The 16522-nt window shown below is 34.4% G+C and overlaps 1 protein-coding gene across 2 annotated transcripts in view; it reads left to right on the top strand.

Annotated features, from left to right (window-relative positions):
• RAB28 (RAB28, member RAS oncogene family) overlaps nt 1-16192 on the top strand; it is a 63455-nt gene extending 47263 nt beyond the window's left edge. Inside the window, exons 5-7 of one of the 2 annotated variants that reach the window (XM_063401627.1) lie at nt 6562-6665; nt 9411-9488; nt 15527-16192. In XM_063401627.1, coding sequence (XP_063257697.1) covers nt 6562-6665; nt 9411-9488; nt 15527-15619 — 275 coding nt within the window. In that variant the 3' untranslated portion in view covers nt 15620-16192. Of the gene's footprint in view, nt 1-6561; nt 6666-9410; nt 9489-14602; nt 14696-15526 lie in introns of those variants that run through there. The other variant, XM_063401628.1, reaches the window with a different exon arrangement.
• Nucleotides 16193-16522: the final 330 nt, after the last annotated feature.

Genomic DNA, 16522 nt, shown 5'->3' with positions numbered 1-16522 from the left:
GTTGTCCTCAGTCTGCTAGGTTTTCAGGTGCCTTTGTTCTTAAGAAATCAGTCAGAAATTATACCAAAAAATAGGATGAAAAAGACATTGTCGTATACAGACCCCCTTTTTAATGACCCTGGAGTATTTTTAGAAGAGAAAATGTGTACATAATTTTAAGCACATGTAAATCAAATTAATAAATTATTAAAGCATTTTACTTGTCATGTCTGTGTGGGCTAATCGTGATAGCTCATTATTTAAACATTATGTAATTGTATACCTTGTGTGCACAGCTGCAAATACTTTGCAGAAAGATTTATATTTCATTTTTCACAGCATATATAAAAGAATATATTTTTGTGTGGTACTTAAATTAATAAAGATGTTCACTCATAACTTTAAAACTACTCTTATTTATATGGAAATATGAGATAGCTGTAATATGTAAGATAACTAAAAAAACAGAGAGCTGTAACTTGGTTTATGTGGTACTACCAGTTTTAGTGGAAAATACTGTTATCAATTAAAAAAGAGTTCATGTTAAAGTGAACTGCCCCTTTGCAATGGAATCCCTTGCAGTCTTTACAGTTCAAGGTCTGAAAGTGAAAGATTGTCAGATTTGGGTGGAGAGGTGTCCCAGCTGAAACTATACTGTCTCTCATATTTCTTTCCATACATATGCTTTAGAAAGTGGCTAGGTTATCACTGGTATAATCATGGAAAACAGCTTACAGTTGGCAAGTGTAATCTCACGATCTGGGGAAGTGCCAACAAACTGTTTAACACTCAGACTTGCTTCACATGCATTATACTCAGTTGTCCATACTATCCTCATAGTACTCAACCTGTACTGTCACTGGTTTCTCAGCTGCTTGGAAGTACGTGTACAAGTTACCTTTTTATGTTTCTTCCAGAATTACCTGAAAGGATGATTCATACAAAATGGATGTTTTCCTACTTAAAAAAACTCTGTAATTTTACAAGGAGCTCTTCTCCAGTGATGTTATGAAAGAAGAGACTGGCAGTCCTGGGCCAAAGAGAGATAAATGAAATTAGTAGCAGCCTTTACATTCTGCACAAATGACGCTCTGTTGTTAGAGTATGTGCAGTTATTTGCTTATATGGTTTTGAAAGATTATAAAACCAGAACATTCATCATTCTTCTGACTGATGATATATATTTTAAAGTGCTTCTGGCTTGGTCCTTGTACCAGTTGTACTGGGTAAATTGTTACGTATATTTTATTATTGCCTTAATTTTAAGATAATACAATTCTGGGATTTGATATCACACTTTATTCCTTGCAGCAAACTCTGGTGATCTTATTATATTGGTCCTAGCTGCTGGATTTTAGAGGAGCAGTTGAGTTAAAGTAGTGTTTGAGCTGCTACACCAGATATGGTGTAGTGGGATGGAAATGATAGTCTGTACATGGTAGTTCTGTGTGGCTCATTGCAGGCTGTTTTTTAACTTACTAAATAATGCAAACAGCCAAATAGTGGAGGAGAAAAAATTTTGACATTAATTTATTTACCATTAGTGGTTTCAGACTCAAAAGTAGCAGATCTATTCAATCAAGATGGAATTGCTGTTGAATGGCTGGATGTGGGTAGATTGTAAAGCACTCATTTGTGTTTTGTGTAGTACTTTTTAAGGTTTTTCTATTCCCTTGCCACAGCCCAATAAACTAAAATTTCAGTGACTTACTCTTAATTTCTCAAGTAAATTCGTATAGACTTTTGACTTTGAAGAACAGTTTATGCTGTCTCAAGTGTTTCCTCAGATTTTTTAATCATAGGATAGATATCTTGCCTTGCAGTAAAGTATGGTTTCCTTTTTCATTTTGCTTTAGCACTGACCATGAGATTTTTCACTGCAAATAATTGGTGTATAATAGCAATTTGAAGGGTAGTTATTGAAAATCCTTTTATAGATCACCTGAAGGTGAAACCTAATCAAACCTCTCTGGTTATAACTTAAAATTACTATTTTGTCCTTATCTTCTTTGAAATATCACTTGCTCTCCAGAGATGGCCACGGTAATGTTTACATCTTTTCTCCTACCTAAATTTCTGAATTTCTGGAGTGTTGTTCTTACCTGTTTGTGGTTTTTTTTGTTTTGTCTTTTTTTTTTTTTTTTTTTTATTTTTTTCCCTGTGCTGGTTTTGGCTGGGATAGAGTTGGTTTTCTTCCAAGGAGGCTTCAGGAATGCCTTAGAGGGAGTATCCTTGGGATTTCTGTGGGAGTTCAATACTTTTCTCCTAGATTGTGTTTTCTCTTTCACCTCACTAGATCTCTGTTTAATCTCACCTATAAATCAAAATGGAACCCCTGGAATTCATGAGAAATAAGCATTTTAGTAAGTCTTACCTACTTTTGCTACAGTAAGTGTTGATCTATGCTTGCTCAGTCTTTAAGAGGAGATTTTCACTTGGATCTGTGTGCCTTGCTGAGAGCTGTATCTGAATTCCCAAAGTTTCTAATCTGTTTTTGTTGTTCTGGTGTCTTTATGGGAAACCTGCACATGCAGGTGTGTATCGACCTGTTACGGGACAGCAGTTTATCTTGCTAGTGTAATTGAAATTACTCTTCATACTAGAAAAGCTTAAAGGTGAATGTTTAGTCTTATTTTAGAGAATCAACAAGATGGGCTCTTCGGAGGATAAGCAAGGCAATGGAGATAAATTTTGGAGACTATTTAGAAGCCATGTATTTTTTGTAGTTGCCACTTGAGGCTTTTAGTGTGTATTTCCGGCATAAAAATAAGCAAAACTGGAACAGCCTATATTGTGGATGCCTTTTATGAAAGGGACTTTGAATATACATTGGAGGCTGATGAGCCCCCTTTTTCTGTCCTCATCAGGCTTGTCAGGGGAACAATACTGTGACCTGTATCTCCCTCTGTTTCCCCCATTGCTCATGATGTCCCTCTGCTTCTCCTGATACATGTTTTCATGTAGTTTATTTAAGTATTCAATTTAATTGAAATGTATTAAGTGGTTCCATTCTAGCCAGGGAATTAGCAATTTACTCCTTTGACATTTTAACTGTTGCTTTGTTAATTTATACTTTTAACTGCCCTTTCTGCCTGTTGATCCCATTTTAAAGACATTGAAAATTTTTTAAACGATAGATCAAAGAAATACCCTCACTGCATTCTCCAAAGTTTACACATCTTGGGCTTGCCTTAGGTTTTCATGGTTAGAAGAGGTACTTTAATGCAGATAGAAGAGTTTATACTCAAGCCCTTGGCCAAAAGTACTGGTTTGTAACATTTGTGTGCTATAGAGAGTCACTGTTTGCAAGTAGTTAAATCTCTTTTTACTTTTCAAACTTGTGTCTTGTGTCCTTTTGTCTCCTTGATACATCCCATTGTGAATCTCTAGCTGTCAGTTTATATTCTTTTTGGTAAAAATGAAGGTATTAATTTTGCCCTGCTGTTACCCTCTTTCTCATTCCCTTAAGATGAGGAGGATGACTGTACCATCTGGCACGTAAACTTCACTTTGGGTCTTTCTCTAAATGTTTGTGTTTGATTTGTGGCCAAATCTTACAGATTCCTTCTCTGAGACCTTTGTTAGATATGGCCTAGCATGGCCATTACCAGAGCTAAAATGTTCTCATTTTGTTTCTAAATTTCAATGATTCCTTTTTCTTGGCCATTGGTATGTTATCTAGTCATTTAGAATATTCTGCAAGATCATTTTCCTGGTTTATAAAATCAAACTATATTTATGTATCTTATTCAGTTGCTTTCTATCCAAAACTTATTTGTCTTTACTGTTAAACTTTTCATGGCTTAAGTGCATTCTCGTATCCTTCTTTATCCCAAGATACCTATTCCTGCTGTTAATTGGCTCATCATATGAGCTCACATTGGCCAGCTGTTAGTTTTCTTTCTATAAAGTCCCTGCATTCCTTATAAACATCTTTCTTAGAAAATAATTTTTCTCCTCCAAAGCTCTCCCTAAAGTCTTTTTGCTGTGATGTCTAAATAAAAGCTGGACAAGACTTCTCTCCCGGTGTGCTAAGAATTCTGTTGAGCTGACCAATGTCAGATGTTAAAGAAAAAGAACTGGAGGGTAACTGTTCACTGTCTGTAGCTGATCTTCAGTAGTTCTATGATTATGCCCTTGGCCTGTGGGCAATGCAAAGGAATTGGACTTAGGATCATTGCACTTCCTTGGCTTCAAACTGCAGTTTTGGGTAAATATTTATTAACACTTGAAACTCTTCTTATACTAAAATTGTGCCCTTTTTCACCAAGAGCTAATGTAACATGAATCACCTGGCATTTTCTCTGAATGCACACATGGACAGTCAGCTGGCAGTTCCCTGGCATGACAGTGCCTGTACAGTTCAGAACAGACAGCCTGAAATTCAGGAGTCAGAAAGTGAAATACTTGGGACTGGGGAGAAGGACTGAGAAGTATACAAACTTTGAAAATGTAGTTACACCTTGATTTTTCACTTTCAGTCAGTTTGTTTCTATGATATCGTGTGCTTTAATTTCTCTTCTGTTGTAAAGTATATATTCCACTGACTGTATATTATTATTGATGTTTTTTCATAGAAAATAAGAGGCATTTAAGGATATATTGTCCAATATCCCTGTGGCATTTTCTTCCTGGAAATTCATCAAACTTTTAGCCTGTTGTTTTCTTTGTATGCTCTCTATTCTTTTCTTCCTGGGAAAGAGAGTTTGAGAGAGATTGTAACTGGTGAACTTGCTTTTATGTATTTAAGCATGTTGTGGTATTTTAAAGGAGTATAGTGTAAAGGCTGTCTATCTATATGTTTATTTAGTTGTATTGTAATTGTGTGTAGGTTTTTGGAGTTCAGGTATAATCAGAGAAATACGAGTGAAATCTGGAGGTGAGGTTAAAGTTCCTTTAAAAGTTCATGAAATAAAAATAAAGAAAATGCGTTCTTATTTTTCCCAAAAGAGTAATCTCACTGTTGTTTTTTCCAAGCTGCACTTAAAACTAATATGTGAAGCATAAAAATAATAGTTAATAATGAAATGTTTTAGGCAGTATGCTGTATTTTATTTTTAAAGGCATTTCAAAAGAGTCTGTCTTTTATCTTGGTAGTTATTTTTTAGAGAAAAATATTAAATGCATGAGATTTTAACAAAATTATTATTGACTTTGAGCTTTATTTTATTAAATGTATTTGTTCTTCCCTTTTTAAATGAAACTTTATTGTATAGTCGATGTTTATTATTATGGAAAAACTATACTAGAAACATTAGTGTTAATAGCTTAGTATTTTAGTCCTTCACAATTTAATGCCTGTGGTAACTGGATGATTTTAGGCCTGTTCTTACAAACAAGGCCTTACTGATGTGCAAGGAACAGTAATACGTGTCAAAAACTCCACATTAACCAAGGTAAGCAGTATAAATGGGGTGTAGGAATCCCCTGTTAGGCTAAAAATCTCCAAGAGAAAATCTCCAGAGCCTACAAATTAAAGACCTCCAATATCATTTAAAAATAAAGCCTTTTATATAGTAGGAGAGCATTTTTTCAGCTGATAATCAAATAACACTATTATACAGGCTTACTAGATTTGCAAATTTACAAGTTTTTACAAGTCAGTTGGGTCTCTTCCTCAGGAAATCAGTTGAAGTTTTTTTTTCCTGTATTAACTCAAAGAGCCTGCTTGTCCTTAAATCCTTCTGAATATATTTGCCTTATAATTTGACTACATTGAGTCAACACCCTTATAGGAACTGTAATGCAATAAAAAAAAAGAGAAACTGTTCAATATAGTTTCCAATTACCTTAGGATCAGATTGGAGAAGCTGGAATGTACACAATAAAATGTGCACAAGACTTGAGTTCTGTGAGATTTTGGAAGCAAGCAGAGCTTTTCAGCATAAAATACCATTTGAAAGCTTTACTATGCTTCCAATGGTTGTAAAGCGACAAAAATGAAAATATATGTGTGTCTTGAAATGTGCATTTTACTTTTTAAAATTTTCTGAACCACACCTTTGTGGAATTGAAAGCCCCATATGTAAGTAACTAAGCATCACTTTTTACTCAGTCAATTTTTTTATTATAGTGAATGTTTTTGCTTTGCCATGTTCTGCAATAAAAATCTTTATAAGTTATTTACATTTTTACTTTGGAAAAATATGTCAATTCAGATATGTTTGGCGAATTTTATTTTTTAAACTCTCCAGGTTACACTGCAGTCCCCAATATGCATCTTGCTTGTAAACAGAATATAGAATGTTAGTTCTGTCTTATTTTAGTATGTAGCTAGCAGTAGAGTTTTTACAAAGTATTTGAGTGTATCCAGAGATAAATTTGTACTTTGAGATATGAATTTGTTGCATTTGGCCATAAAATTTTAATTGTGCTTTTATTTTAGTTTTGCAAATAAAATTAGTCTGATGTAATTCATTGCTTTTGTTTTAGCAAATGATTATAGAGAGAAAGAAACTTGCGTTTGCATACACTTGTAAAGGAAATTATTATATCTGATGTGTTTCCAATGAATAATTTCTAAGCTGGGTAACTAAATGGGCTCCAGTGTAATAATTTTTCGTTTCTTCACCTTATTTTTAGTTGACTTGGAGCATATTCGTGCAGTGAAAGCTGACAAGCACCAGCGATTTTGTCAGGAAAACAATTTCAGTAGCCATTTTGTGTCAGCCAAGACAGGAGATTCTGTAAGTAAGAAAGAAACCCCAAAATTGTACATGTATGTTGTTTTTTCTCAAGATGCAGCAGTTTTATTATACTTCACATAACAAACTGTTGAGAACTCAGGGTGCTACAGACCATTTTTTGCCTCCTTTAGTTGCATGAAATGTAGATCTTTGTATGAGTGCATATTATTCTTATTAAATTACAATGATTTCTCATCTGATTTTCAGTTTGAAGTACAGATTTGAATGGAAATGGTCTGGCTTATACATCAGCGTGAGAACTGAGACCAGCTAAATCTCTGTTTGCTGTCAGCCTGTAGTTAAATATATTTCTTCATTCCAGGTGGAATCTCATCCATAGACCATCAATATAGAAATTTCCAACAATTGGTAAACAATGTGACAAGACTCTGTTGCAATAAAAGATTTTATTTTAATATGAGTGCTTAGGCATGAGAGACATTCCCATTGCAGGTCCATTGAAATTTGAACATTCTGGCATTTGTACCAGATGCTTTGCAGAGTACATTTTTGAACAATCTTTTGACTCTGAGCTAACTGGGTTATTTGTTTTAGTTGGAAGCATATGAAGGAAAAGGTTCTTTTTCAGTTGACACTATCAGTCAAATTAAATCATATTGTATTGTTTTGCTTGATTTCTGTCTCATGCCTAATGAGTTTGTCATTCCCATAAAACAGTCTTGTAGCTGTCTCCTTAATATTACTGTTGACAAGAAAGTTTACTTTATTTTTATGTTATTGAATAGTAAGACCACGTTTAAGTACATAGAATTATAGTCCACAAATGGAATCACTTGTTAAGGACTTTGATGAACTTGTGCAGTGAACTGCCTAATTTTGTAAGATAATAGTTTTTCTGTAAAGTCTAACAATACTGTAGTTACAAATGCAGTGAGTTCTGATTCTCTTTATAGTTTATATTAAGTCCTTGGCGTATTTTTAGTTTAAAGTGTGATCATGCAGGCTTTTTATGCTAAAAACCAGAAAAAAAATACTACACTTAGTAAAATGTGCATCTCATAAAATGTATTCTTTTCACAAGGAGACCACCAAAATCAGCTCATTTTATGATTGATACATCTATCATTGTAATTATGACAAATCTTTATTGCAGCTAAGTCCTTAATTACATCAGCATTCCACTATTATGTACTGATTGTACTTTTTGTAGCATACTGTTTAAAAACAAAAGTACATCTGAATATGCCTAGAAAACATGAACAGGAAATCTCTGCCTAAATATCTACTAACAAAAGAAGTAGTTTCAATAGTTCAGCTTCAATATAAATTTGAAGTAGCCCTTTCACTGTTGCTGCACACAGATCATTCAGAAGATGGAGTGTTTATCTAGACAGTGATTTAAGAAGAAGCCATCCATTGCTACTGTGAATATATATCTGAGGGGTCTTACTCAATTAAATGATTTGTTGTGTTTACGTCAGATCTTTTCAACAGACTTGCTTGCAAAAGATGATTTTGTGTACATAGAAAATTCTGAAAGTCGTCTCAGGAGCAAAAAAAATTCATGAATGGTTTAGTAGAACTGTGTTACTGTCCATCAAATCACATGGCTGAAGCATTGCACTTGTGATTGATGTTTTTGCACAGAGTGTCCTCGGGGCAGGTGATGTAGCTCCGAGCACCTGAGACCTTAGTGTGGGTTAAACTAGGTCTCTGAGCCTCAGAATCTCTGTTCAGTATGGCCTTGATGTGTAGATATTGGTAGAACAGACCAGTACTACCCCAAGGAATTGAGAGAAAGAGCAATTGTTTTGGAAGCTACTACACTTTGTTGGTTGTGCCACTAGTTTATTTCTGGTTTCCATCTTGGGTGTTAAAAGACATTGGGTAAATACTACTTTTCTTAATTTTCACTGAAAATGACTGGGAGCATGTATATAGATTTCTTTTTTTGTGAGTGGCAGCTGCATGTTGCAAACCAGTGTTTGGCTCAGGCAGTCCTGCAGATAAAATACGATGTGTAGCTTGGCAGTACAGTGTTCAGCAGCAGTGCACATTTAAGCTGCTCCTCTTGAACATGCCATATTCTTTTATCACATTTAAAATGCAGTTTTACTTAAACAGTAAGATACGTGGACTCCTCTCCTCTTAAGAGGAATTAAAGGAAATATTTAAGACAGCATTGCCACCCAGTATTACGTGTTAAATCATGTCCGAAGTCTAACTCCACCAGGCTGCTGCTGCAGGCTGTACAACATCCTGCTTGTTCCTAGATACCTCTATTCAGTGTATGTTTTGTAAGATTTTTCGAACTCTTTCATACCACTATTTTTTGGGCATAAGTAGTAGAGATTTTGGTGATGTCAATGCACAGTTCTGTTATTCTCAGTTTTAGAAACCTACAGCTCTTATTTCACAATACACTGGTAATACATTTTTGGGCTAAACATTAGTGAATACCCTTATTCATATTTTATAGCACCGAGAGTAGTATTTGAGAGGAGGGTTGTGTAAAAGCTTGTTTAAACTTAGGTCTCTGGAGGCAGAGTAGAAGTGTTGCTTAACAATCCAGCATACTGTTCATTCCTTGTACCATTGTTGAGTTATTTTCTCAAATTTTTAAACAAAATTGAAAGTACCAGATGAGGTTATTTTCAGATCTGTTTTGCACAGGTCATAATTTTGTATATCATTGTTTACTGTTCAAGAATGGTTTGATATTTGAAAGAACCTCAAGGGTGTCTGTTTTTAATCATTTAAATGCGATTTATTTTTTTTCCATAGGTCTTCCTGTGTTTTCAGAGAATTGCTGCTGACATACTCGGCATCAAATTAAACAAAGCCGAATTGGAGCAATCGCAGGTGATTTTCCACAAATACATGGATATTTTTAGTATTTTATTTAGTATTAAAAGTGATCTCGTTGTGGATTTATAACTGTTCTTTAAATCAATCTTCATCTGTTGTTTTGAAGATAATTATTCAATTTCACAACAGCTTTTTTGAAATATGATAATTCCTTATTTATCCATCATGATCAACTCTCTGAAACAAGAAAAAACAAGTTCAAAAAGAAAAAAAAAACAGCTTTAGTTCTAAGGAAGTTTGTTTAAAAATAGTGCTTAAGATTAGTTTAGAAATTAAATATGTATGCACATACAGGTAACATAGATGATATTCATTATATTATACCCATGGGTGTCAACTGAAAAGTTTTTCTACAGCTCAGTGTCAGAAACCTCAAAAAGAAAGATTATACTACTGAGGTGACCCTGTGTAATGACATTTGAGATTACCATTATTTAAATTTACTTAGTGAACCCAAATGTTGCTCTTCTAGTGCTGTAATACCCTGGAACTGCTTTTCAATACCAGTGTTAAACAAGTACCACAAAATAAGTCAATAAGTTTATTTAAAATAAATGACAAAGCATTTCTTATATACAGCTTGGTCCCCTTCTTTTTGAAATATACAATAAATATGTAATTTCTGAAAGTGCTTTGCCACAGCAGTGTTTGCAATCTGTGTTGAAGTGGTTAGCTAGAAAATTGTATTGCAAACAGTAAAACTGTAAAATATACTTACAGAGTGTACTTAACAAGCAGATTAGTTTTAAAAAGCTGTAATTTATAGGCAGAGAAATACTAACTGTCTTTTAAGTGTTCTTTTATTACTAAGGTAACATCCATCTATTATTTTGAGCTCTGTGATTATTTGCCTGTAAATAATTGAGCACACAGAGTTCTTCAATTTTTCATTTGTTGTTTAGCTAGCACTGGAATATCAGTCCTAGGCCTCTCTGTGCTGTGAATGGTGTAATTCAGGTGTAAGATTGTAGAAAGGTGTGCAAATATCTTAAATTTAAAGGAGACTGGTAATAGTGTTATACAGAAAATTGTATTGTTCTAAAGAAAGGGTCTGTTTTTAAAGTAAGCTCCATATAGCCCCAATTCAAGAGTATGTCAAATTGGTATCAGATTTAAGTAGGCTTCCTTCTACTTAATATTGTAATTAGCTTTTAATTTTGTTGAGTGGATCAATGGAATAGGCAATATATGGGTTAGACAAAGTTGATATGACACAAGTTGCATTAGTAAAAGCTATAAATAGTTAATTTGCATAAATTATTGTTGATGTGAATCCAGGCTCTAATTATCAAAAAAAAAGTAAAAATATCTCTGAAAAACCACCACCACCGACAAAAAATCAAAAGAAGAAACAAAACCAGTAAATGAATTTGGACAAAAAAGAAACTTCCCTGTTGCCTTTCAGGCACAGCAGAAGTCACTACGTCGTGCAACACTGTGTATGTAGCTAAAGTGTGTGAGCTGCTTAGTTTGCCAAGTTCTGTTAATGGAGCATAATTTCAATCTACTCCAAACAAGCCATAGTTCGTTGTTATCAGTAAAGCCTTTGCTTCTTTTGAGATTGTTATTTTGAAGGGACTGTAAGAGTTATTTCCCCAGTGTAAGTCAGAAACCAATGGGAATTGCATTGGAATGTCTGTTAGCTATATCTTAAGGCTCATTGTTGTATGGAACCAAACACCCCCATCACTTCATAAGAACAGAAAAGGGAAAGTCTCTACATAATCTGGAGAGTGAAAACTTGGGCCTTCGTATCCTCTGGAAGATAAATTCTCTTGAGAGAAGTTCATTTGTCTGCAGTAGAAAAGCCTAATTGGAGTGATGTGTAGATGCTGTTTCCCAGAAGCATGGAGCTGCTCTCTTGGCTGGAAGGAGGTGGTGTCAGAGGACAATGCCATTGTTAGGTTTCTGTTTTACCTACCACAGACTCTTGTAGGACAGCTGCAGGTCCCGTTAGTGTGGTGGTGCTGGGAGTGTTTCCCTCTTCCATCTCTAAAATGGGCACGTGTCTTCCTTAATTTGTGGGACAATTACATGATGTGTGTTCCTTAAAATTTTTAGGCATCGAATACTCTAGCTACTGGGCTGCAAAATTAGATCAGGGCATAGACAGATGACAGATAAATGCTATAAAGAATCCAATAAATACAAACAATAGTAAATATTACTCATCTATAAAGTATACAGGTGTTGACTTGGATTTAATATTTAAGTAAGGAGTAAAAGCCATTGTAGTTTTTATAAATATGCACAATTTGCACACATGATTATATAATTGAGTTTTCCATGTTTTGTTTAATGTGAGATTTCCTAATTTTGAAAACTGAGATGGTTCTTGCTTGAATCTGTTTGTCAGAGACAGTCAGATATGTTCATTCCATCTAGGCTGTAACAAAATATAAGATTAAATACTGACTTTGTGTAAAATGCCAACAGTCAAATACTATATGTGTATTTTTTATTGTCTAGTCTTGAGAATATGCTTTAAAATTATTTCTCAGTTTTGTGCGTAAGGATCTTGTTTCTTGTGATTAGAGTCAGTTATGATTGTCACAGTCTAAGAAGATCTTAGATGTGACTCATAGGTGGATAGAAATAAGTAATAGAAATCCCAAACACATTATTTTAACTTGTATGAATTTGTTTGGCTCATGACTTTTGAGCTTTGATGATGGGCAGAACTACAGAAGCTCTTGTGAAAAGTATGTGAGGTTCTTGGTCACCTTCAAGCACGACTTCTGTTAATTAACAGCAAGAACAAGCCTTAGAGATTGAATTGTATTTACTCTGCATTGTTTCAGAAAACAGCTGCAGCAGTTTAAGATATTAATGCAGCCCGAGCTATTTGCTACTGCCCTTTTGTTGGAATGTGTTGCTCCCACATCAGAATCAGAAAATGGAAGGTGATCATGTGCTTTGGCCACATCAGGGTGAAGTTGAGCAGCTTAGCTTAAACTGCTGCTGAAAGTTGTTTTAAAGAGAAACTGCCAGACTTTGTGCTGAAGTGGATGAGGTGCAAGTACACGATACATTCCACCAACTCCCCTTTGGCAGCAATAATCTCCAGCAGAGGAATGGGACAGACAGGACAGGGGGTGGTAAGTTTTTAAACAATCTCAGCTAGAGCTACTAAACCTTGTCTGTTAACGTGCTGAGATGACTGTTAATCAAACCTTTATTTGGACAAAACTGTGGTAAAACAAAGAACTAGATTACTCTTCATGCGTGACTGGAAAGTAGAGCATGTTTTTTTAAATGGAACAGTTCCAAAATAAGAAAATTGCAAATTCTGACTTATTTCCAGTCCTGAAAATACCCTCCCTTTTAAATTGCAAGAGTCTGATGAAATTTGAGGAAATAAGTCCTTTATTAATGAAATGTTTTTCTTTCTGTATTTTTTACTTTCAACTGTAGTGTAAAAACTGCATGGGGTACAGCTTTGTTCCTTGGCATTGGCAAGAGCTAGCATTTTTTAAGTGATGTGTACTTTTCTCTCTAACTAAATGCCAGTTCAGCAGACCAGTATATGTGTGCCAGCTTTGTACAATAAAATGTTTGGCAGATAGTCAGATCTGGAAGACAGAGCACCTGGACCAAGAAAGGTTATTTCTCAATATTGACAGTGATGTGAACTATGGCAAAATCTGATGTAGACTCTGATGTGAAGAGGTTCAAGTTTTTAATTAGCATGAAGTTAATAAAAGAAATGTTGCAATAATATTTTTTAACTCTTATTTGGATGAAATTCCATTAGAAAATCCGAGTCATTTATGATCATCATTTTTTTGCTGCAGTGTACCTAAGCATAGGTCATTAACCTGCCTGTGTTTACAGGATGGGATTTAGACCAATGTTTGAGGAACAATTAATTGCCTGCTGATTACAGAACTTTTTTTTGTCTTTTTTTTGCCCCTCAACTCTAGTCAAAAGATCGGTATGAAGAAACTAGGTCCTGTGAGGTCAGATAACACTGTTTAATGCTAAAACTCCTACTACTGCCCTACATAGGATTTGGCAACCTTTCTCTTGATAACATCAGACCAGGAGTCCAGTAAATCATGAGTGTTGTCCACTAGATAAGATAATATGAATGTGATCAATTAAGCTCAAGAAGAGTACTTCAGCAGCTAATAAATCCAGGTGCTTTACCAGCCTCTTCAATTATTGTTGCTTGTTTGACATAAAGGTTTTATTTACAGAGGTAATCTTGAATGTATACTGTTTACATATTACTAATCCAGTTTATATATTGTTTCCTTTAAAATAATAGAATTTAATTATTTATTAACTAATTTTAACCTTGAAAATATATTTTAGGAAAGTTGAAGTATTTAAGAAAAAACATTAAACTGGTTTAGGGTATCTTTCATAGCAGACTTACCTCCTCTGCTGCTTCTTTGCTGAAATTGTTCCATCAATTTTACTTCCCTTTGCATGAACCCTGTATTGACCCTTATTAATAATGAGAATCCTGTATCCATTACCTGTATTAATAAGAAAAAAGTTTTGTTTGGTTGTCTTTAAGGGGAAAAATGGGAAACTTTTATTTTTAAATGATGCAAAGAAAAATCAAAACTTACAGCTTTTTGATATGAGGTTGTTAATTTGGTCACTGCTTTTGGATTATATATTTAGTTGTAATGTGATTGTTATGTAATGGAAAAGATGCATGTGTACGGCTAATGCATTTGTTACAAGCTGATAATGTAGTATTTAATATTTAAGTATCCTCGACTTAAAGGAGGAATAGGCCACTGTCATCTTTTTTTCCACTGAATTCCTTGCCTTTTTATTATGTCCCTTCTCTTGCTTTAACACACTTCTGCTGATTGCATGTATGAGCCTTTCACGTAGGTACTTTGAAAGGGCATGTCCTGGAAAAAGCTTGAGAAGCAGCTCTGGTGCTGAGAGTGCTGCTTTCAGCCAGACATGTTACTCTTATATCTGCCTAAGGCCTGAAAATGCACTTTCATTTTGCTTCTGCATAATCTTATGTTATCCATTCATTCTTTTCAACTACTGATTAATCTCTCCATTGTTTTCCTTCTCTTTTCTTTTTACATTCTTCTCCTTGCCCTCTATCCATCATGTTGATACATGGTTAACAGAATGTTGTCAGGGCAGAACTAGTGAAATATCCTGAAGAAGATAACCAACATCATACTTCCAACTGTCAGAGCAAAGTCTGCTCAATGCAGTAGTTCAGGTATTGATGGAAAACTTGGTTTGTTTCTTTTTTATGAGCTGCATTGCTTTTACATGAAGTAACAACTCTTAAAGTAAGTTCTTTTGGAAAACTGTGTTTTGTATGTGTAAGTACTTGTAATACTCAACATATTATTTTGGAACTCAGTGTACAATTAACTACATTGTGTTTCTAATAATCAGATAGTTTGTAGAAACTTTGAAATGCTTCACATTACTGTATTCAGTGCTGTACATTCAAAATATTACATAGCTGTCTCAGATGGAAATGGATGCAAAATTGTACATTTCTATCTCCTCTTGTAGGAGAGAGCATTGGTCCTATCAAATGCTTTGTAAATAGAATGTGAATATATGTTAATGTAATCTTATCCAGTATGCCTATCAAGGCTTTTTTAAAATTTGCTTTCAATTATGTCCATATTTTCTGATGAAATGCTTGGAGTAAAGACAAAAACACAAACTTAAGTACAATTTCCAGTTACAATTTAGGCAGTTATTATTAGTGAATGACACAACTTTTTCAAATAAACTCTGTTTTATTACTCTCATACAGAACAGTTTTCATGGAAGTAAAACTCTATTCTGCTTTAGCAAAAAAATTGTATTCCTTTTGTAGTGTTGTGATAATCTACCAAGGCACTTGCTTCTGCTTAGCATGAATAAACCTAGAACTATAACGAGAATTAGCAACTGATAAGGCTTCCTGAAAGATAGTAAAAAAAAAATTTGTTATTTTTCCCCTTGTATTTCATAAAAATCTGTTGAGTGCTTTGCCAGCATGAAGTTTATATTTTCTGATTGTTGCTGTGTTTCTTTTATAACAGAGGGTGGTGAAGGCAGATATTGTCAACTACAGTCAGGAGCCTGTGACAAGAACTGTTAACCCTCCCAGAAGCTCGATGTGTGCAGTTCAGTGACCACGCTGCTCTCCTCTGGTTTGAGACCTTTGCAGTCCCTCTGCCTTGACACAGGCTCTGGGACTACCAGGAACTTTGTTTTAACAGGGACCAATGCAATTAGGAGTTGCAGAAACATGTTGCACCATTGTCCATTAAGAAGCAGCAGGCAGTTTTTTGACTGGCTGAAATTCAAACATGAGACCACGCACTTGAAAATTTAAGGTCCATATTCTTTTAAGTTATATTTAAATGAAATTGTATAACTGTGTTTGTGTTTCCTCCTCTCTGACTGATACCAGAATAAAAATGGATGAGGAAGCCCTGCATTCAAAATGCTTTTAAAGACATCACCATGTCAGGGTATTTTGCCAAAACATTTTAAATTTTTTTTCTCCAGTTATTTGAACTAACACTCAGCAAAATGTTACTTGGAAAAGCTGTTGTTGGAATAATTTTAAACACGTAATATATATTTTATCTAGTGATAATTTTGAAAGTGTTCCATTAATGTATATACACTTAGCACAAAATGTATAAATTGTATCCAGTGAGAAACAGTGCTTGAAATAAAACTGTTATTATAAAAAGTTACTTTTCTGAAGTCTCAGATTGTCTCCATGGATGCTCTGAAAAATGCTAGTGTTTTTGTGTATTTTTATTACCACATCAGCATTACTTTTTGCAGTAATGGATAGACATATATCTTTGTGAATATGGATAAATCTCAGTGAACAGTTTGGTCTGTAAATGATGAATGATATATTCAACATGCATTAGAAACTGTTGATGTATCAATTAGCATCAGTCACTTTAAATAACTAACAGAATTATATTCTGCCTGGTACTCTTTTCTTTCAAATTTAGAGTAAATGACAAAAAGCTGTGATCTGTGATCTTCATACTTGTCCCCTATTGCTTTTC

This window comes from Prinia subflava, chromosome 7 (genome assembly GCF_021018805.1).
Source record: "Prinia subflava isolate CZ2003 ecotype Zambia chromosome 7, Cam_Psub_1.2, whole genome shotgun sequence".
In the NCBI taxonomy this organism is placed as follows: Eukaryota; Metazoa; Chordata; class Aves; order Passeriformes; family Cisticolidae; genus Prinia; species Prinia subflava.
The sequence above is the reverse complement of the archived record's forward strand: the minus strand, read 5'-3'. Positions and strand labels throughout refer to the sequence as shown.